The sequence below is a fragment of the Electrophorus electricus genome, chromosome 6 (genome assembly GCF_041902795.1).
Source record: "Electrophorus electricus isolate QZ-2024a chromosome 6, ASM4190279v1, whole genome shotgun sequence".
Classification (NCBI taxonomy): Eukaryota; Metazoa; Chordata; class Actinopteri; order Gymnotiformes; family Gymnotidae; genus Electrophorus; species Electrophorus electricus.
The window spans coordinates 24,797,056-24,818,037 of NC_137502.1; the positions used below are offsets into that span (position 1 = coordinate 24,797,056).

General features: G+C 47.4%; 2 protein-coding genes across 24 annotated transcripts in view; both read left to right on the plus strand.

Moving 5' to 3' along the window:
- gramd1bb (GRAM domain containing 1Bb) overlaps positions 1-7,963 on the plus strand; it is a 113,997-nt gene extending 106,034 nt beyond the window's left edge. For 18 of the 23 annotated variants that reach the window (XM_081716068.1, XM_081716067.1, XM_035524989.2 and 15 more), the window contains 10 exons: positions 76-222; positions 454-572; positions 1,171-1,313; positions 2,116-2,219; positions 2,507-2,707; positions 2,877-2,967; positions 3,128-3,139; positions 3,680-3,787; positions 3,933-4,053; positions 4,236-7,963. In XM_081716068.1, the coding sequence (XP_081572194.1) occupies positions 76-222; positions 454-572; positions 1,171-1,313; positions 2,116-2,219; positions 2,507-2,707; positions 2,877-2,967; positions 3,128-3,139; positions 3,680-3,787; positions 3,933-4,053; positions 4,236-4,325 (1,136 nt within the window). In that variant the 3' untranslated portion in view covers positions 4,326-7,963. Of the gene's footprint in view, positions 1-75; positions 223-453; positions 573-1,170; positions 1,314-2,115; positions 2,220-2,506; positions 2,708-2,876; positions 2,968-3,127; positions 3,140-3,654; positions 3,788-3,932; positions 4,054-4,235 lie in introns of all 23 variants that reach the window. The other 5 variants (XM_035524990.2, XM_035524995.2, XM_027026889.3 and 2 more) reach the window with 3 other exon arrangements.
- Positions 7,964-8,107: 144 nt separating this feature from the next.
- dact3b (dishevelled-binding antagonist of beta-catenin 3b) lies at positions 8,108-18,070 on the plus strand. The gene is made up of 4 exons (XM_027026868.3): positions 8,108-9,515; positions 13,228-13,348; positions 14,693-14,782; positions 15,131-18,070. The coding sequence occupies exons 1-4, from the start codon at positions 9,267-9,269 to the stop codon at positions 16,501-16,503; spliced, it is 1,833 nt and encodes a 610-aa protein (XP_026882669.2). The 5' UTR covers positions 8,108-9,266; the 3' UTR covers positions 16,504-18,070.
- The last annotated feature ends 2,912 nt before the right edge of the window (positions 18,071-20,982 follow it).

Sequence of the window (20,982 nt, forward strand, 5' to 3'; positions counted from 1 at the left end):
CCTCTCTTTCCATGTTTGTGTGTGTGTGTGTGTGTGTGTGTGTGTGTGTGTGTGTGTGTGTGGGCTTTCTCTCAGAAGCAGAAGTACAGGCATTCCATGATGACCTAAATGGACGTCAGTACATTAACGAGGTGTATAAGTTCAGTGTGGATAAGATGTACGCGTTCCTCTTCACTGAATCCCAGTTCATGACAGACTTCATGGAGCAGAGGAGATTCTCAGGTCTAAAATTACATACACACACACACATACACACACATGCCTTACACACATTAAGCACAGAAACATACACAAAGCCACTCAAGAAGAATCTGATTGGCTAGAGGACTATAACCCACTATTCTCATTGGATACTCCATGATTATTGGGTTTTCTCAATAAAACTTTTGCTTACAAGCTTTTGTTTCTTTTTGCGTACCCCCCCCCCCCCCCCCCTCACACACACACACACAGATGTGGCTTTTCAGCCTTGGAAAAAGGAGGAGGCAGGCAACCAGACGCGGGAGATAGTGTACACCGTCTCCCTCTCTAACCCCCTCGCTCCCAAGACAGCTACTGTTAGCGAGACTCAGGTCAGCCTTACACACACACGTGCACTCACACACACATTAACACTGCAACTCAGACTAAAGCACTCACTGTACATGGATCTGTTATCAAAGGGGCCAGCTCAGACATTTCTGCATTAATTAATGCCTTAATTAGAAAGACAAATGTTGGCATTTGGGTTATTAAGTGGTTTGAAAATCAACAGAAAAATAAACTGATGACTCTTTATGAGGTAAAATTGATTAGGTATCCACATTGTATTAATTTGTATTTAGTTGTATGGAATTGGAATTGTATCTTTCATATATGTTGGCAGACAATGTGGAGTCACCCTTGAAGCAGTAGGTCCATAAACTACGAGTTTGTGATGATAGGATATGCCTGTCTCTGAGGATTCAGTCTCCCCTCTGTTCCTCCCTCTCTCCCTCTCTCAATGTCAGTTTCAGTTTTTGAATTTAAATGAATGACAGGAATGACAAAATCATATTGTATTGACAAATATTGCATAACCGGTACACAAACAGTAACCTGTACACAAACCCAGGTGAAAAACAGCTTCTACAGTTTATAGTGTTTACTGTACTGTATACTGTAATGTCTCTCTCTCTCTCCCTCCATTAGACTCTCTACAAGGCCAGCCAGGAGAGTGAATGTTACATCATCGACGCAGAAGTTGTCACGCACGATGTTCCATATCATGATTATTTCTACACTCTGAACCGCTACACACTCACCCGAGTGGCCAAGAACAAGTGCCGCCTCAGGTGCACAATGCTCTACCCCAACACCCAACATTAACCAAACACTAGCCCAATACCCACCACCCATAACTAGCCCAACACCCACCACCCACCATTCCCCGAACACTAGCCCAACACTAACACAACTATAGCCCAGCACCTACCGTCCAACACCCAACACTAGCCCAACACCCACCACCCAACACTAGCCCAAGAACCAACACTAACCCACCACCCAGCACTAACCCAACATTAGCCCAGCAACCAACACTAACCCAACACAAGTCCATCACCCAACATGGGCCCATAACCCAACACTAACCCAACACAAGCTCAATACCCAACACAAGCATAACAGGAGCCCAACACCCAACATTAGCACAATAGCCAACACTAGCCCTACACGAGCCCAAGAATCAACACAAAGCCACCACCCAGCACTAACCCAACACTAGCCCAGTGTTAACCCAACAGTAGCCCAACACCCAGCATTAGCCCAACAACCAACACTAACCCAACACGAGCCCATCACCCAACACTATCCCAACACTAACCCAATACAACCCCAATACCCAACACAAGCCAAACACGAGCCCTACACCCAACACTAGCCAAACACTAATTTTTCCTCAAAATGTCACCAGCTGTAACATTTAGACATGCTTACCAACTATATTAGCTGGCTGGGATGCACTAGATTAGAGTAGGAGCTCAGTTCTGCAGGAGGCCAGGTTCCCAGGGACAGGGCTGTGCCGGCATCCAGACCCTTGAAGAGGAGGGTCTGGGGAATTGCTGAGGTTTAAGGCGACTGCCTTCTTCCCATCAGGGTGTCCACGGAACTGCGCTACAGGAAGCAGCCGTGGGGGCTGGTGAAGGGCTTCATCGAGAAGAACTTCTGGAGCGGGCTGGAGGAGAACTTCCGGATCCTGGGTGAGTAGGGTTGGTTGGTTCATTTGTCACTTCACACATCCCCCACCCGCCGCCAGCAAATTTCGGAAGTCGGCGGGCAAAGTGAAACACAAAGTTCAGGTTGAAGACGCATTAGTGGTGTTTGGGCTTGTTGAAAAGGCAGCAACCCTCTTCAGCTCTGCTCACAAACTGAACAGCCGAGTGTGTGCACAGACAAATGAACCCAAGTCAGCAAATCTGCTCAGGAAATCGTCGTGTGTATCCTTGTACTGCTCTCTGCTGCTAAACCCTCCCCCTCACCCTTGCAGAGCTTGAACTGGCGAAAGCCGAGGACATCCTGCTAGAGACACACGGGTCGTCTCCCAAAGCCAAAGCACTTAAGAGCTCCACACTGAGGCGGAGGAAAAGGCCCCTCCCACACCTGCGCACTGCACATCTGGAAGAGAGCCTCAGGCCGGTAGCCACGCCCACCGACGAGGAAGTCATTCAGAGAATCAGACACGTGGCAGGTGAGCTGATACATACATGTGGATGCAAGCACACACACACACACACACACACACACCCGTATAATTATCCACTTATCCCAAGAGAAACCCTTCTTAGTAAATTATGAATAATCATATAATGACTGTAACACACTGTAATGGTGAGCTAACTGATGCTGTTTGCAAATAGGTTCCACCCAAACAAGACACGCCCCTGAGCATGCCCATGGGGGCGGAGCCTTCTGCAGCATGTCCAAACTGCTGCTCATTGTCAGTTTTGTGTAAGTATATGTCCACTTATTGCACACGTTTTCCCTCTCCCTCCACTCTCTGTCTGCTATCTCTTATTGTCTCTGTTGTCTTTTTATACTGAATCAGCTGAAACGGTTGTATCTTTCTTTGTGTGTGTGTTGTCGTTGGACCTCTGCTGTCTGCCCTTAGGATCTGCATCAGGTATACACCTCTACAAGCATGAGCTGTGGGCCTGGCCATTACACTGACAGCTGGCCTGCCTTTAGTGCCTTCCTACCCTTTGTTGCCTTTTGTAGTCTGCTTTCCTTAGGCCAGGACTGTGTGTGTGTGCGTGTGTGTGTGTGTGTGTGCGTGTGTGTGTGTGTGCGTGTGTGTGTGTGTGTACATGCGTGTGTGTGTGTGTGTGTGTATGTGTGTGCGTGTGTGTGTGTGTGTGTACATGCGTGTGTGTGTACATGCGTGTGTGTGTGTGTGTGTGTGTGTGTGTGTGTGTGTGTGTGTGCGTGCGTGCGTGTGTGTGTGTGTGTGTGTGCGTGTGTGTGTACATGCGTGTGTGTGTGTGCGTGTGTGTGTGTGCGTGTGTGTGTGTGTGTGTGTGTACATGCGTGTGTGTGTGTGTACATGCGTGTGTGTGTGTACATGCGTGTGTGTGCGCGCGTGTGTGTGTGTGTGTGTGTGTGTGTGTGTGTACATGCGTGTGTGTGTGTGTGTGTGAGAGTGTCTGTTTGTGTGTTTCTCTAGTTTGGTGTTGCTGGTTTTCCTGAACATGATGCTCTTCTATAAGCTGTGGATGCTGGAGTACTCTGCTCAGACCCTGAGGACCTGGCAGGGCTTACGTCTGGATGATAGGTATGACACACACACAGTTAGCATGCAATGTGTCTAGAGCGATGTCACACACACATGTGCAAGCACATACACATAACACACAAACACATATTTACAGCTCACACTAATCTGGCAATGTCTGTGTGTGTGTGTGTGTGTGCTGTAGTAGATTACCGAAGACGCAGGTTGAATGGGCTCAGCTTTTAGAGTCTCAACAGCGGGTTCATGAAGCTGAGCTGCAGAAATGGAGAGAGATCATTAAATCAGCAGTGCTGCTGCTGGACCAGGTACACACACACACACACACACACACACACACACACACACACACACACACACACACACACGCACACAATTAAAAACAGAATACCTTTTCTTCATATAGCAATGTTCATAAATTGTTCACTGACATTATTACCTATATTGTGTGTGTGTGTGTGTATTTGTGTGTGTGTGTGCGTGTGCTTAGATGAAGAACTCCTTGCTGAGTCTGCAGAGGGGAGTTGGCTTAAAAGACTATGGCGCAGACTCGGGGGAAAAACGGACTCGCTACCACTGACAGTTTCCCTCCAGGCCACCAGGGCGTACTGTGCAATTTAGAGCCATGTATGAATGAGTGTTTGTCTGTCAAAGTTGCATACCTGACCAACAGAGGCAAGAAACGCAGGCCCCATCTGGACATGCATAAGATGCATTCCTACCAATCGGAGGATGGGGAGGAACGAGAGCAGAGAGGGGCACCATTCGCTGCCAAGCCTGTCAGTCACAGCAGACATCCCGCCCCCCCACATCAGCACTCACTGAGGCTCCACCTACTGTCTACTTTCTTCTTCCCCTCTTTTTCTCTGCCTTTTGATTTTTTTTCTGAAGACACAATGCCATTAGTGAAGAAAGCCTTGGAACAGGGAGAGGGAGTATGAGTTGAAACGAGGGGCATTTTTTCTTATGTCGTTTCTTCCGAACCCTCCTGTTGCTGAGGCAAAGTGGTTCGAACCCCTTTCGTTTGAGTAAAGGTGTCGTTTTAGTCTCTGTGGACCTTGGACTTCCTGGCTTGTTATATGACTGCAGGGCTGCAGTGGCCTGTTTCCTGTTCCATTTCCTTTGACCAGGATGTGAAACCCCTGCACTATTCATTAAATACCTCTAGGGAGTTGTTGGGCTTGTAGGTTTTAGAGGTTAGATTTTAAAAAGGCCTGTGGCCTGCAAATCCTACACGGCGATTTAAAGCATTAGTGTAGCCGTGTGTCCAGACGTGCAAGGGCGCATAATCATGCTGTAATCCCGTTGTAGTCCAGAGCCGAACTAGGATTCGATTTCAGGTGTCCTTGAGATGAGGCACTTCCGTCTGTCGGCTGTGCTCGCATGCAGGGGCAGGCGGGGAGAGAACCACCCACGTATGAGGCGGCCACGGCGTGGAGACGGCTGGCTACGGCGTAGGGTCCGAGACTGGCATTCGGCGCGGTGGAATCAAAGAGATTGGCAAGCGCCCGACCGCGGTCACACATTCCGGAAGCCATGCGTCCCGGAAGCCATTTGACGTACGGAATGGTGCATTTCGAGCCCATCGTTCCAATATGACCGAGCTGAACATTACGCAGCCAGTCCTGCTAACCAGCCCCAGTGGTTTATGAAGTCAATAACCCAACATATTAATAGCAGAGCAGTGAAATATGTATGACCCATATCCAGAAAGTAAATTTATGGTAAAAATAATGAACACTGCAGTCAGGCCACCTAGGAGTCGTCTGGGGTTCTTTGTTTGTTTTTTTGTTTTTGTGTTTTTATTTTTATAGTGCTTGTTTACTAAATTGTGATCAAACGTCCTGAAAAGGTTTGGACTGTATATAAATAGATATTTTAAAGTCACACACACACACACACACACACCTACACACACATACATATATATATATAGTATATGTGTGTGTGTGTGTGTGTAGGAGATATTTTTCTTTGCTCTAGAGTGGATAATGTAACCAGCATATGTCTGTGACATGTGCATTATGTGTATAAGAGAGAGTATATAGGTAAAATCTGTTCTGTTTTCATGTAGTACTGAGGGCTTTTCTCTAAAGTATGAGGTTTCAAACCATTCCACTCACTGTTTTGGGGATTTTCAATGTCAGACATATGAAGCCAAACTGCCTTAGTCTCGCAGTTCTGTCTGTCAGTCCATACGCCCCACCCCACCCCTTTACAGTCCACCCTGGCTTGGGCGAACTGCAAACACCCAGATCCACCATCTTGGCTCAAGTAGGGCTACGGCTCTCCATACAGCGCGCGCAGTCGCATGTCATCTGCGTTGTTCAATATGGCCGTCTTGCCGTCTGCTATGTGCACTCCACTCCCAGCTCCTCTGCTCGATTAGGGCTGTGTGCGCTCCAGCACTCCACCCCGTGCTGCGTTTGCTTCGTGATACTTTGGCTCGAGTCGGCTAAGAGATCTTGCACAGCGGAGTGGGAGGGGAAGACTTCTGCGATTAGTAAACGCAAAGGGCACTGAACCAAATATAGTATTGCCAGGAATCGGTTCGATGTTTGAGTGCAGAAGGTGTAAAATGGAGAAACCAAGCACTTTATCCGCACTGCTGTCTGAGAGAGAGACTTATATGACAAAGTGTGTTGTTTATAGTATGTTACTGAGCAAAGTGTTCTGTGTGTATTTGGTGTCACAAGACAGTTATCTCAAGAACAGACAGTTATCTCAAGAACAGATTTTTATCTTTATTTTTTTTTTAGAGACTAAATTGATTCAGTTCAGTCCGGTGCTTTTGAGAAACAGTTCAGTGCTCGATTTCAGAACCAGGTCAGCGGTGCAGTGCTCAAGCAAGTAGGCTTTGATTGGGGGGTTTGGGGGGGGGGTGTTTGTTTGTTTGTTTGTTTGTTTGTTTGTTTCATGGATCAAATGTATTTGTGCAAATTGCTGAAATTTCTGGAATGTTACTACAATAGTGTGCTTTGTGTTGACCTAATTTAATGAATTGGGGGGGGGGTTTGTTGTTGGGTTTTTGTTTTTTTTTCCACGAGTTTGAGGTGTTTCTACTTAGTTGTTTACTCAGGTAGAGATTCAATCCGTCTGCAAGGTACTGATGGCCCCGCAAGTCTTATTGGACAGTGTCCCTGAGGGCACCGAGTCATCTATCCTTCTCTGCTACATGTGCGGAGTTTCAGTAGGTTACAAACACTTTACGGACACATTTACGGAAGGTTGTGGATGTTAGTCATGGCAAATGAAATATTTTCCTCATTCAAGTTTGGTATATTATTCCTTGATGTGGGTCCGTGTCTCAACCTGAGATTTTCTGAAGAGAACTGTGATAGCTCTTTAGGGACTGTCCATCATCTTAAACAGATATAAAGAGAATGAGATTTTGTCAGCCTCGGTCAGACATGACATGTGCTGGTAGTGTTACTGTTCTGCTTTCACAGGAAAACACAGTTCTTGACCACATTGCTTTCTGACGTCGGCCTGTTCGAATGTCTGTTAGTGAAAAATGAGCACTTCTGCTCTGCTCACATGCTGGACCAAAGGGTGGTTCCAAACCGAACCGCCGGAACGAGTCGGTGAACGGCGCAGAATTAAGTGTGAGGCGAAGTTGGCGCCGCGGGAAGCGTCGAGACCACAGCGAAAAGCATTGTGTGGACAAGGCGATCGTCATAGACAAGTACTTTACTGAAGTAGGAATATAGTGTCCATGGTAACTCACAATCTCTTGATTTAACTGTCTCAGCAGTACTGTGCTTTAGTGGTGTGAGTGAAAGTTTGTTGATATGGCAACCACATCCGTTCATTCAGTGAGCTCAAGTAACACTCATATGTTTTTTTGTTTATTTTGTTTTTATTTACAATGTTCTGGCTCACTCTGCCGAGGTGTAAACTTCATTAGCATCCTGTGATTTAACCCCGTGTAGCAAAAAGTGCAGCAGAGAATCTTAATGTATATTTCATTCTTTTATTTTTTAATTTATTTTAGCGCTGTTTAGATCTATATAACAGAAGGATAGATTTATATATAATATATGAGTACATATGCACTGTATGTAAATGTAGTGTGTATGTGCAGTGTACAACACTGACGCGGGGACAGAGTCTACGCTGTGCGTAGATCTCCAGGCAGTCGACTACTTTACCTGATAGAGACCGAGTGGCTTTCTGACGTATGAATTAAGGAGGCTGAATAAAAAAACTGGAAAAACACCGCTGCTCCGGGTCCTTTAAGACTTCTGTCCGTTCGTCTGTGCACTTGTTTTTTTTTTACTGTAACATGCATATGGAACACACTGGCATTTCATATGGCATTCAGACGCCTTCTAATCATCTGTACGGAAAAGATGTGAACGTTCCAAATTAGCTGTCGCGAGGGCTCGCGTTATCGCTTCCTTGTTGAGTTTGGAATGGGGAATAGCTTTGTGCAAGACCATGTGTTGCCAGTAGATGGAGACATCCATTATGCGGTGCTACAAAGATAGTTATAATCTAGTTATAATTCATAATAATAATAATAATATTTTATATTAAAACGTACGTTTCTTACATGTTTAGTGCTTTTGTTGGAGTAAGTAGGCCTAGCTCAGGACTATCCTGTGGTGAAGCCCCAAGGTTCATATTGTATTCCTCTGACAATTAGCCTTTCTGACTTCTGAATCAGCAATACATATAGTTTTAGTCAAATTTAACACTGAATTATAACTTTACTAGTTATATTGCTGTAACAAATAGGCTACCATTCCCATAAAAGAACAGGACAATTTACCATCATTGAATTAACTTCTAAGTACATATAACTACAGTACAGCCGGGAAAACCTACTTGTATCTTATAGGCAAAGCTGTATCTGTAACTATCTGTAAACCTGACAGCTCACTGTAGAATTCTGTAAGGCTTTAGAGATGACTATGCAAGATTCTCTTGCTCAAACAACCCAGAATAACCCTTTCTCTGTTAAGTCACTGCTTAGACCGAAGTCATTTTTCCCATCAAACTGTCGCGGATTATTCAATAATTCAAGCCGTGGCCAATTAATAACCTGCGAGCCTTCGTTCGCTCGCATAGCTGACGTTTAAGACGGTGCGGACGTTAACGAAACGCACCGCGAGGGATGCTCTTCATGCAAAATCCAGTGTTGGATAAAAGCCTATAGGAATCGTCGTGGGTGGGTCGCGTTGCATATTAACAACCCCAGAGTTTGCATCCAACACTGGGTGAGACAGGAGGAACATTTTAACGCACCGTCGACAGGGAGCGTCTATTTGGGTGCAAAGCGGGATGAGAGCGAAGCGTGCAGAGGGGCTCGGGCGCCCATGCGTGTTACGCTGCAGCGTGAGAATCGGCACTTCGCGAGAGGAATACAAATAAATAAACCGAACGGGAATACGACACTCGTTTTGTGGAATGATTATTCTCGCGCTTCTCTGAAGTAGGGAAAGGGGTCTGGGTGTATGTTAATGAGACAGCAAGATTTATAGCTTTTGTTCAGTGGAAACGGCTTCGGGGATTCCTCATGCACCGCGGAATTTCACTCCAGATGACGAGCGAGCGAAGCCGGAATAAGGAGCGCCTGGAGGCCAGTCTGACCTGGCTGTGTGAGCTGGAGCTACTCAAACAGAGACAGGAGAGTCTCGTCCTGGGTGCCTTGTCCCTTGGGGACACGGTTCCGGGATGCCCAGCATGGGGCGACCTTCAGCCGGCCCGCTCCGCCGAATCGGGTCCCAGCAGAGAGCAGGAGGACTTGACTTTGAGACGGCAGCTGGTGAGTATCAACATCTGCAATCTGCATCATGCACGGTGTCATCGGAAATGTTTCGGCCCGCTTTGAGGCTCTGTTAATGACGAAAAGATCATTAATTTGACGGGCGCGTAATTAAACTGCATCGTGCGTAAATATAGTGCCAGTGAAAGTCAGAGACAACGACCGCATTTTGTACAGGAGACGTTGTGTAGCTACAGGGATTAGGAATTCCGTTAATGCTCGTGCTATAGTTTCGTAGTTTGTCTTTATTTTTAGACTCCAGCGTAATAAGCATTTGAAAGCGTGACTGCTTGAACTGGGTGTTTTGTAAAGTGCGTGGTCCCTTTATATGTTAGATAAAGTTATCTTGTAAGATTCATCCCCTCCCCTTTGTAGTGTGAGTGGCCCCGTGTGACAGATGTGATTGATGTCCTGTTAAGATGGGGGTGGAACACGGCTGGTTTGAGGCTTTCCCGTTTAATGATCCATTGTTCCTTCCTCTCCAACTATATGCCCTTTGGGTTTAGGCGTATCCCTAAACGTTCAGTAGACAGACATCATAAATACGAATTGGTCCTAAGTAACTGTGTTTCCCGCCTTTTAGACTATTATTTGGACGCAACATCTGTAATTCATTTTAACTACACAACAACTGTAGGCTAACATTTCTTTGGCCCAAGAACAAAAGAGCTTCTTTTTAAAATGAAACTAAAATGTAACCTTTACTACACAAAAGTATAAAGCCAAAAGGCTGTTGACAATATATCATTGCTTTTATTTAGAATATGCCAACAGATAAACCCAGCACACTTCTGCAGGTAGTTTGTCCTTCAGTAACCCCTCGCGTGTGCATCGTGACCCACAGTTTTCAATAAAGGTCCCGTCAAATCGCGGTGAGCGAAATCAAATAAACAGTCCCTGGTTCCCCTGAGTTCCCCCCATCAAACAAAAGGCGCGCGTGGAGTGGAATACTAATCAGCTATAGAGCGCGTGGGGAAGCCGAGCTTTGAACCCGACCCGAGCTCGAGCCGCATAAACCAAATGAGCTGTCCCCGGCCCGCGGGGAGGAGGCCCAGTCTTGCTCCGCTCCGATGGACACCGGATATATCTGGAATGCTGATGAGAAGAGCTGTCCTCACCCTGCCAAACCCAGAGCACTAACAGAGCGTGCGTTTCACCAAGTCATTCTGTAGCACCCTAAAGCTTGGAAAGACCACAAGCTTGTTCCGTCTCGTGAGTTTTGTTGATGTGTGCATCTCTGTGCTCCGTATCACGGCTTGTGGCTGTCAGCAGACTGATTTTCATCGGGACCGTTAATTAACGGCCCACACTAAGACAGTGCAGTCAGTCACGGTCTAAGAAATAAACCCTCAGGTAAAGGAGAATTTTTCAGTTAACGTAAAGTGCTGCAGCACCTACAAACCTGACGCCCTCGTGCATTCACAAAACCTGCGCTTAATTGGCTCATTACTGCTATGATATATCCTCTTACCCCCTATCCAGCGGCGTGATGTCGGACGCGAGCGATAACTCGGATATCCAGGCTAAGTGTGTGTGTGTGTGTGTGTGTGTGTGTGTGTGTGTGTGTGTGTGAGAGAGAGAGAGAGAGAGAGGATAAAACAGGTAAAATATTTACATTTGGTTACTGAGATTAAGATTAGGGTTAGGGTTAGGTGTGGCCATAACATATTACATAGGTATTTACAAGTCATTTGAATCACCCACAAAGGTAGTAGCACAAGGCTGTGGGGGGAACCTAAATATCCAAATCATTTTTGGATTAATATTGGTTCCATGCTGTTTAGCGCGTTAGCTCTTTCCTTACACATAATAATGTAGGAATGAAAGCACAAGCGTACAGCTTGGCCTTCCCTTAAGTTCTGGGTAGCTGTATGATACTGAGTGGGTAATGTGTGTGGGGAGTGACTGAACCATCTGGGGTGTCTGTGCACCTAAGCAAAAGCATCTGAAGATTAATTATGGCTTAGAAGTAAAGGTCTCCAGGAAACAAAGGGCAGCGTGTGGCCCTCTGCTCCCTACGGACTCGGAGCTCAGCGTTCAGTCACAGACTCCACGGAACACACTGAGCTAACGAGCAGGTGCAGGTCCTCGTCCGAAACTGGGACAGATGGTGGCGTCAGGGCGTTTATGCGCTGCAGAGTGAACTTTTAAATGCTCAGTGTTTGTTGATATCCCCCTTGATTATCTTCTCCCCCACCTCTCTCCTTCTCTCTCTCGCTCTCTCTTTCTCTCTCTCTTTTGCTGTCTCTCACTCTCTCTTCCTCTGTCTTTCTCAATGCTCTGCCATCACTTAACCGGGTTGCCATGGTGGCCTGCTGGTCTAAACGTTTTTTAAATTCATTTTTGCTTTGATCGTCATTAATTTTTCAATGCCTGACTTCAGGTTTCCAGCATCTTACCAAGTATGACATCACTCAGGAGAGAGGCACAAAGATTTGCTATGGATGGCCTGGATTCTTATGACAAAATGACTCATTCTGCATGGGGAAGTGAAGGACTGTGGGTGTTATTGACAGTTTGGGTCCACTTCAGTCTGGGAACAAAGGCAGCTCCAAACCTCTGTATACTGTTCTGTCATTTCGAAGGGAATAACCTGTGGCCTTCACCACCCACGGTCTAGCACGCTCTCTCTGGAGCTTTAAACATTCCTTTTGTGGGGACGGATAAAGTCAGGCCCTTAAAACCGAGGGCAGCTGAAACTCTTTGGCTTGAGCTCCACGTCTCGAATTCTGCCTCCGAAAAAATCGGACAAATCAGCTCATAAAGGGAATGAGGGGCCAGTGGAGGGATTTTTCAAACCCTCCCGGCGTCGCTCAGCACAAACATGCAGTAAGATAACACAGTGACCAAGAACTACCCAGACTGATACCGGCACGTGGATTAGAGGGTTCGGATCAGTGTCAGTGTATATCTTTGGTTAGAAGGTCTCTGCTGAAGCCTGTTTGCAGACAGTTGTGTTTAGGAATATGCACCAAAATAGCACCAGCAGGCACACACAAGTTAAGTGGCTCATTGGTCAAGTGTGTGTGTGTGTGTGTGTGTGTGTGTGTGTGTGTTGCGCCTGCTTGTGCACACATTTCTGCAGTTCCCTTAAGAGCATGCCTGCTTGCCTTATATGACTGATGTTTCACTGGTGCCTGTTGGCCACAAGCTTACATAACAGAGTTTGGTAGCGTGCATAAAGACGGATATCAACAGTCATACCAGGCTTCCGTGCCAACGTCGTCTCTGCGTCCTTCTGTCCTCTTTGTATTCGTGCGTTTGTCTGTGTCTGTACCCCTCACCTCCACCTCCACCCACCCACCAACCGCCACTGCGTTTTAATTAGGGTGGCAGAAGCACTGCGCGGTGGAAGGTTGCCCGTGATTCACTGTCTTCACAGTTCTTGGCTTTTTTACTCCTTCCAGAATGATTGAATTCAGTGTCCTGCTCCTTCCCAGCGAAATGGTTCCGGGTAATCAGTTTCGTACTTGCACCTGCATGGGACAGGCTGTCAGATGGGTACGGGCTGTTCCAGGTGCGCTCGATGCTGCATCTCGCGCTCCTTGCAGTGTGACGCTCCTCACAGATGTTAGGCTGTCTGGAGCGTCTTTGTCGGATGGTTCAGGCAGCTGAGGTCATGCCAAAAGCGTGACCTTCGCCCCTTCGCTTGGCGGTTGGCCGTGGGCCGCTGGGCAGCTCTAAACTACTCTTATGATGGTGCGTTCCACAGAACCACCTCCAGGGTGCCCCCAATGGGCTGATGGTGGTACTGCAGCAGCAGCTCGGTGAGCTGAGGGCAGATGCATGTGACCACGGTGCTGATGAAGACCTGGACAGTCCCTCCAGCTCAGGTACTCTCTCTAGAGGCCAAAACGTGCCTATGCATTTAATTTTACACAAGTGGCTTGTCGTGATGGTAAGATGAATAGATCAGCTGAGAAGTAATTATATTCTTTGTTTGATGCTACTTTTAACATGCTTTATCACATTAATAAGGTTAATGCTCTGATATGCTTGTCTTTAATCATTTCTTCCAAACTGCCTCTTGTATAATTGTGTGAATAGCTTTATTCAGTGTTTTCTGATGCCTGTTTCTGGGGTATAATTAGAAACTCTCTCTAGATAGCACAAAAGCTAATGGTTTTTACACTTTATGCTGAACTCTTTACAGGATGTCTGGAACAACTGCAGAATCAGCTCTTGACTTCTCTTAGTTATGGTTTATATAATTATGTATTAATGTGTGTGTGTGTGTGTGTATTTGTGGATGGGTGCGTGGGTGAATGTGTGTGTGTGTGTGTGTGTGTGTGTGTGTGTGTGTGTATTTGTGGATGGGTGCGTGTGTGTGTGTGTGTGTGTGTTTGTGGATGGGTGTGTGTGCGTGTGTGTGTGTGTATTTGTGGATGGGTGCGTGGGTGAATGTGTGTGTGCGTGTGTGTGTGTGTGTGTGTGTGTGTATTTGTGGATGGGTGCGTGGGTGAGTGTGTGTGTGTGTGTGTGTGTGTGTGGATGGGTGCGTGGGTGAGTGTGTGTGTGTGTGTGTGAGTGTGTGTGTGTGTGGATGGGTGCGTGGGTGAATGTGTGTGTGTGTGTGTGTGTGTGTGTGTGGATGGGTGCGTGTGTGTGTGTGTGGATGGGTGCGTGTGTGTGTGTGTGTGGATGGGTGCGGGGGTGAATGTGTGTGAGTGTGTGTGTGTGTGTGTGTGTGTGTGTGTGTGTGTGTGTGTGTGGATGGGTGCGTGGGTGAATGTGTGTGTGTGTGTGTGTGAGTGTGTGTGTGTGTGTGTGTGTGTGTGTGGATGGGTGCGTGGGTGAATGTGTGTGTGTGTGAGTGTGTGTGTGTGTGTGTGTGTGTGGATGGGTGTGTGTGTGTGTGTGGATGGGGGTGTGTGTGTGTGTGTATGTGTGTGTGGATGGGTGTGTGTGTGTGTGTGTGTGGATGGGTGCGTGGGTGAATGTGTGTGAGTGTGTGTGTGTGTGTGTGTGTGTGTGTGGATGGGTGCGTGGGTGAATGTGTGTGTGTGTGTGTGTGAGTGTGTGTGTGTGTGTGTGTGTGTGGATGGGTGCGTGGGTGAATGTGTGTGTGTGTGTGAGTATGTGTGTGTGTGTGTGTGTGTGTGTGTGTGTGTGTGTGTGGATGGGTGCGTGGGTGAATATGTGTGTGTGTGTGAGTGTGTGTGTGTGTGTGTGTCTAGGTTTTTATGAGCAGAGTGAAATTCAGTCCCCCCCAAGGCGATCAAGCTCTTGCAGTCTCCTCCCCAGCAGTCACAGGCCCAGCTGCGTGGGTCAGTGCGTCACCAGATGCCCTTTATACACACACACGCTCTTCTCTCTGGATATCAGTGCTAACTCCATGCCTGAGACTGAAATGATCTCAAAGTATTTGATGGTAGAAAAAATGCAGCCTTTAATTGTTATTATTATTTATTTCTTTGATAATGTTGATATTGTTTTTAGAAATGCTCCTTCAGTGTTACAGGAACATTGAGTGTGTGTTGGTACATCGAAATGTAGTAATTCATGGTAAGATGTATCAGACATGATCATGTCTTTTGTGAGGTGTATGATGTTATTAGTGTATTAGTGTATGAGATGATGAGTGTATTCGTGCTGACGTTTCCCGCACTCCTCAGATGCCTACATGTTGGACTGGGAGGCACAGAGGGAATCCCCTCCACGTGCTGCCTTGCCCCGTTCCTTTTCTGCCCCCTACCCGCCTCTAGAGGGCATCGCAGAGGGAACCGAGGAGGAAGACGATGATGAAGATGGAGTGGTGAATGGAGAACCTATAAACGGGCCTGAAACGGGCCCCGCGGATGAGGGCGTCTCTGTGGAGGCCGAGGTGGGCTCTGCGGCGGAGGCGGATGAGGGCCCCACAGCGGAGGACATTCAGCAGGCGTTGCGGGTGGAGGCCTACATCCTGGGGCTCCTGCAGCGCTGCTCCATCGGTGCCCCTGCCAGCTCCTCAGCAGGGCTCACTACATCCAACCACTGGCCAGAACTCCACCCGTATCCATCCATCACGCCCAGCTATTGCAACCCCCCACCCAACCACTCAGAGTGGCAGGAGTGGAGCGCTCTCGGTGAGGAGGAGGATGGCGGAGAGGACTCTCAAGGGGGGTACTACATGTCCCACCTGGAAGCCCAGGCTGAGCCCTCCTCCCTGGGATGTGAAGATGCAGAGTCCTCCCTGGAGATGGAGCCGTATGGAGCCATGGAGCCCCGTAGCAGCAGTCAGGTTGACTCACTTCAGCACCAAAGGGGCTACCTCGAGCACCGCCCTGCAGCCTTGGACTCTCGGGGTTCCCATTACATCCGTACCTGTGTGTCTCCACCTTTAACCCCTGAAGAATCTGTCGAAGAGGAGTGGGCACCTCGGTCGCTGGAGCAGGAGCCGCCACGGCCTTTACCCAGAATGCATCAGGAGGAATGGTGGACGTCAGCCAGGGAGATGCACCCCAAGACAGCCAGTCGATCCCAATCCGAAGGTAGCTTCCCACCCCGAGGGTGGAGCGTCCAATCAGAACACAGATACCATACCGTGGGGCGGGGTACAGGTGGAGACCGTGCTGATGAAGATTATCTGTCCAAGCGGCGTCTCTGGAGCTCCTCGGCTGACCTTAGTCAAGAGGAGGAGGAGCCAGCGCTCAGAGGGGAGGAGCACTTGCACGCACACATACGCCCACCCTGTCACACCTTCCCACATGCCTACACTCAGTACTCGGATCAGGCCCAGCGCCAGGGAGCGGGGCTGAGCGGCAGAGTGGCCCAGGCTGACGGCTCCGACTCCAGCCTAAGCGAGACGTGCTCCCCGGGTTCCAGCTCCGTGTCCAGCGACTCAGACGAGAGCGGCGGCCTCGTGTGGCCCCAGCGGCTGCCCCCACGCTTGCCCCCCTCCTCCCAGAGCACCCCCGGGGCCGTGGTGAAGGTCAAAGCCTCACATGCGCTTAAGAGGAAGATCTTGCGTTTCCGCTCTAGCTCGCTCAAGGTCATGACTACTGTCTGATCCTAGTCTGATTTCAGTCTCCCAGCCGCGACTCGTGCTGCGAGGTGAGCTCTCAGCTGGACAGACCGTGACACTACAAAACCCCTCCGTCCGAACCTGGGTGCGATGTCTGTATGATATGTGGAGAGAGTGACACCTCTGCTTCAGTTTAGCCAGCTCCATTAAGCTGGAGCATCGCTGACACATACACACTCTTGTTTCTCTGCGTGAGAAAGACGAAGCACTGTCCTCATCCGGACTGTTCTCTTTTGGCTGTTCTCATCTGGACTGTTCTCACCTGCCCTATTCTCATCAGAAACTGTTCTCTTTTGACTGCCCTCATCCAGACTGTTTTTTTTTGGCTGTTCTCATCTGGACTGTTCTCACCTGCCCTATTCTCATCGGAAACTGTTCTCTTTTGATTGTCCTCATCCGGACTGTTCTCTTTTGGCTGTTCTCATCTGGACTGTTCCCTCTGGGCACCCATACCTCAGACTCAAAAGATGCCACTGACTGAGATGCCGTCATGCTGCTGAATCTAATGTTGATGTCATATCCTGTCCTGGGATACAGACATAGACATTCCACTGCACCTTATCAACCTTTTCCTCGTGATGTTATTCACCTGCAGTCCCTCCTTGATGCGCTGGCGAATATGACTCTCTACTACACCTACAGAACACAAATGCCAAATTCATTCTTTCAGTGCTGAATTTACTTTTAAATGATTCATTTAAGATAAGATAAACACTGCAAACGCTTATTGAAGGTTGCATAATAAAATACAGAGATATGAATTATTTGATCATGAATGTCCTTTAAACCCAGGTTTTTAATGCCGCTGTCACCAATGATTCAACCAGTTTCAAACGGCATGTCTGTTGTGCGCTTCAGCAGATATTTAAGCACTCTGTTTAATCCCCTGTTAGTTGTTTTGTTATGCACTCTTCAGCTGTATACTGGATATTGACATAGAGAATCCTAAGTACCGAGCAGTGTTGTTTTTATTATTTAGTTTACAGTGTAATTACCATGTGCTGGTCAGACATATGCAGTGTACCTTATAAGGACATGGTCTGAACGGTGCACCAGATGTTGGCTAGGCTTGTGTCAGAATTCCCAGTGAAACCTCTCTTGGCAGATGGATCCAGCTTGCTCTGCGTGCCGGTGAAGTGAATATTTGTGCACTGCACAGACTTCCCGGGTTTGACGTAAGCCTAGCCATCCTCGAACGCACCTGTGGAATTGCTGGTGTGGATTCTCCGAGCGCTTGTAAGACCACTTAACCTGGAGCGGGGATTTCAGATGTGTCTGTCTTGCTATAGCACTGCCAGCCTCTATATGGGGGTTTAGTCATGCCTTCCGCTGTAGAAATCTGTACATAAATCATCCTCCGGCCTGCCATTGCTGTGAATGCCTTGTAGTTGTAGTGTACACTTACTGTACATACTGAAGTACGGAACTGCCTGCATTTGTTATGTGAGCTTTGGTCTTTGTCAGGTAGCGTTTTAGAGGTGTCTTTTCTAGTGTTTGGAAAACCTTTTTTGTTCCTTGGAACTGCATGTTGATAATAAACTTTATTTATTAATATACTTGTTTTTGTTTTTTGTATGATTGGCATATAAACTGTAAAAGATTTTATGAAATATTTTTGCTAGTTCTTCTATCTCTCACGGGCGCACTTCACTGGTCTGCACGCGCCCTCCCCTGTCTTTCCGGCTCTCTTCTCCTCTGCCATCATGGTCCCCGCACCATCCGCCATGTCAGGTGGATTTGTTTTTGTTTTGGTTTTGCTTCTGCCTCTGCTCTGGTTTGTGCTCTATATTCTCCTCCTTTCCCGGTCCTCACCTGTGTTGTTATGCCATCGTTAGTCTGTGTATTTATAGCACCTGTGCTCCAGTCTGTCTTGGCCAAGTCTCTCGTGTTCCTCATCCCTGTGGTTTTCTACCAATAAATCTCTGTTGCTGCAAATGTTTGCATCCTGCCTGTTGCTCACAACGTGATAGTGTGGATGCGGCTGAGTGACTCGTGAGTCAAACCGATCAGACATAGGCTGTGTGAGATTGGTGGAGACTTCTGGGAGACCGTCATCATCAACTCTCTGATTTTGGCATAACCAGGAACAGTAAACCCATCTCTTTCTCTTTCTCTATTTCTCTCCCACCCACCACCCCTTTCTCTCTCTCTCTCTCTCTTTCTCCTTCCCTCCTTCCTTTGAGAACCACTGTTCCTGGACACTTCCCTGGGGGCTTTTTGTTTTAGTGATGCATTTCTATGTTTGTGGGCCTCTGTCCAGTAAGGGGTTATGTAAGCGAGAGGGGGTTATTTAAGAGAGAGGGGGTTATGTAAGCGAGAGGGAGTTGTGTAAGGGAGAGAGGTTTATTTTCCAGCTGTCCAGGCTTCTCAGGGAAGCCCTTGAGTACCTGGGAACCTCCGAGCCTCATCCCTGCATCATGGGCAGCCCCCGACCCATCTGAGCCCCTGGGCATGGGCTGACGCAGACACCTGACCCAGCTTCCGTTCTCATTCTTGCCCCTGGTCCCTGGGCTGATCTCATCCCTGCTCCTGCTCCTGGCTTCCTTGGTGTCTCAGTCCTGAATCCTGGCCCAGTTTTTGATCCTGTCCTTGCTCCTACTGTGTGTGTGTGTGTGTGTGTGTGTGTGTGTGTGTGTGTTTGTGTGTGTATGTTACGCCTCACGATGAAGTTCGTGCTTAGTTAGATGGCTTCCTTGGTTTGCTTTCTTCCTTAACACCCCTTTTAAGAACGATGCTCTGTTGTACTGTTCTTCTGGTTTTTTTCCCAGCATGCCCTTGTCTTCAGCCTGCCTGACTCCAATTCTGAATCATGCTGAAATTACAGTTTCTCATTCTACTAAGCAAACTGCAAATGTTATAGCAAATTATCTACAAACAGAACACTTACCAGATTCATACGTCTTGCTGAGTAAAACTAGTTATGTGGAATAGTTGTGCTCTCCAAAACGTGTAGGATTTTCTTCATGTTTAGCCATCACACACAACAGCTCATTCACTTGTCAAAATTAGTTGTCGTGTATTCCATAAATATCAGTGATATTATGGAGCTTGTGCTAAATCAGTCAATTACCTGTCAGGTGACTCTTGAACTTCACTAATCAATATGGATTTTGTCACCCCTTCTCACATCAACCAATCACATGTCCTATCAAGACTGCTGACAGGTGTATACCCCTGATTTATGGACCTCGTCACGCGTATACACAGAGCTCGACTGTGATCAAATCACCATTCTGCACAAGGAGGTACATGGCCAGGTAAACAGTGAAGGGAGCCAGATACCTGGTGGAAGAGGAAGAGAGAGGAAGAATACATGGTGATGTGGTGAGGGGAAGACAGAGCAAACACGATAGAGGAAGAAGCTGAAGAACAGAGAGAGATCCCTGATGAAACACAGGTCACAATAGTAGGTGATGTAATTAACTGATGATGTCGTTAAGGTTGGCCTTACAATGGCACAGGCTGGTCATCAAATGCAGCCTCATTTTAACTGCTCTGTCCTAGCTCTGTTCTCACAGTGTGTAGACTAGTGTATTCTTACAGTGTCTAGACCTGTGTATATGTACAGTGTGTAGACCTGTGTATATGTACAGTGTGTAGACCTGTGTATATGTGCAGTATGTAGACCTCTGCATATGTACAGTGTGTAGGCCTGTGTATATGTAAAGTGTAAAGACCTGTGTATATGTACAGTGTGTAGACCTGTGCATATGTGCAGTGTGTAGACCTGTGCATATGTGCAGTGTGTAGACCTGTGCATATGTACAGTGTGTAGACCTGTGCAAATGTACAGTGTGTAGACCTGTGTATATGTGCAGTGTGTAGACCTGTGTATATGTACAGTGAGTAGACCTCTATGTACTTTGAAGTTGCTGAACATTTGTACTTATCTATAACTGATTCCAGAATAAAACTGATTTGATATTTAGTTTACTGTATACAGAGAATAATGGAACTCCCTCATACCCTTGTGAATGAGACTTGAGGCTTGAATTGGAACAAAGGCAGGAGACCTGGTTGAAATATAATAGACTCACTGTCTTATGATCTGAGAATGGAGTGCACACAGCATAGACCCTTAGACCACCTACCATTGCCTGAAAGAGGTTTGGTAAGACGTGACAAGCCAAATGTTGTAGTTGTGTGGCATAATGTAAACTTCTGCTGCGCAAACGTCAACAGGGAATGGTTCTCTGTCCATCAAAGGATGCTGATGGAGTTCCTGGTTCCACAGTCTCCATTCTGGGACCAGCTGAGGAATTCCTTTCAGAGTGGAGGTGAGAAGTATATGATCACCAGCCTCAAGACCAAATTTCTCTGCTTGTTGTGCCTGTGGTGATGAAATCGGAGCAGAGCATTGCAGGGGAGGATGGTTGCAACATGCAAGAAGAGTTTTCTTTTGCAGTACATGGGAAACAATCTTTGGGCAGACATGCAGGTTGACAGGATATTCAGTGAGGTGAC

Bases quoted from the DNA above. Each gene is read 5' to 3' on its own strand.
- dact3b (XM_027026868.3), top strand. From the start codon at position 9,267: ATGCACCGCGGAATTTCACTCCAGATGACGAGCGAGCGAAGCCGGAAT. The intron at 9,516-13,227 runs GTGAGTATCAAC...TGCGTTCCACAG, and splicing joins TGACTTTGAGACGGCAGCTG to AACCACCTCCAGGGTGCCCC. The intron at 13,349-14,692 runs GTACTCTCTCTA...GTGTGTGTCTAG, and splicing joins GGACAGTCCCTCCAGCTCAG to GTTTTTATGAGCAGAGTGAA.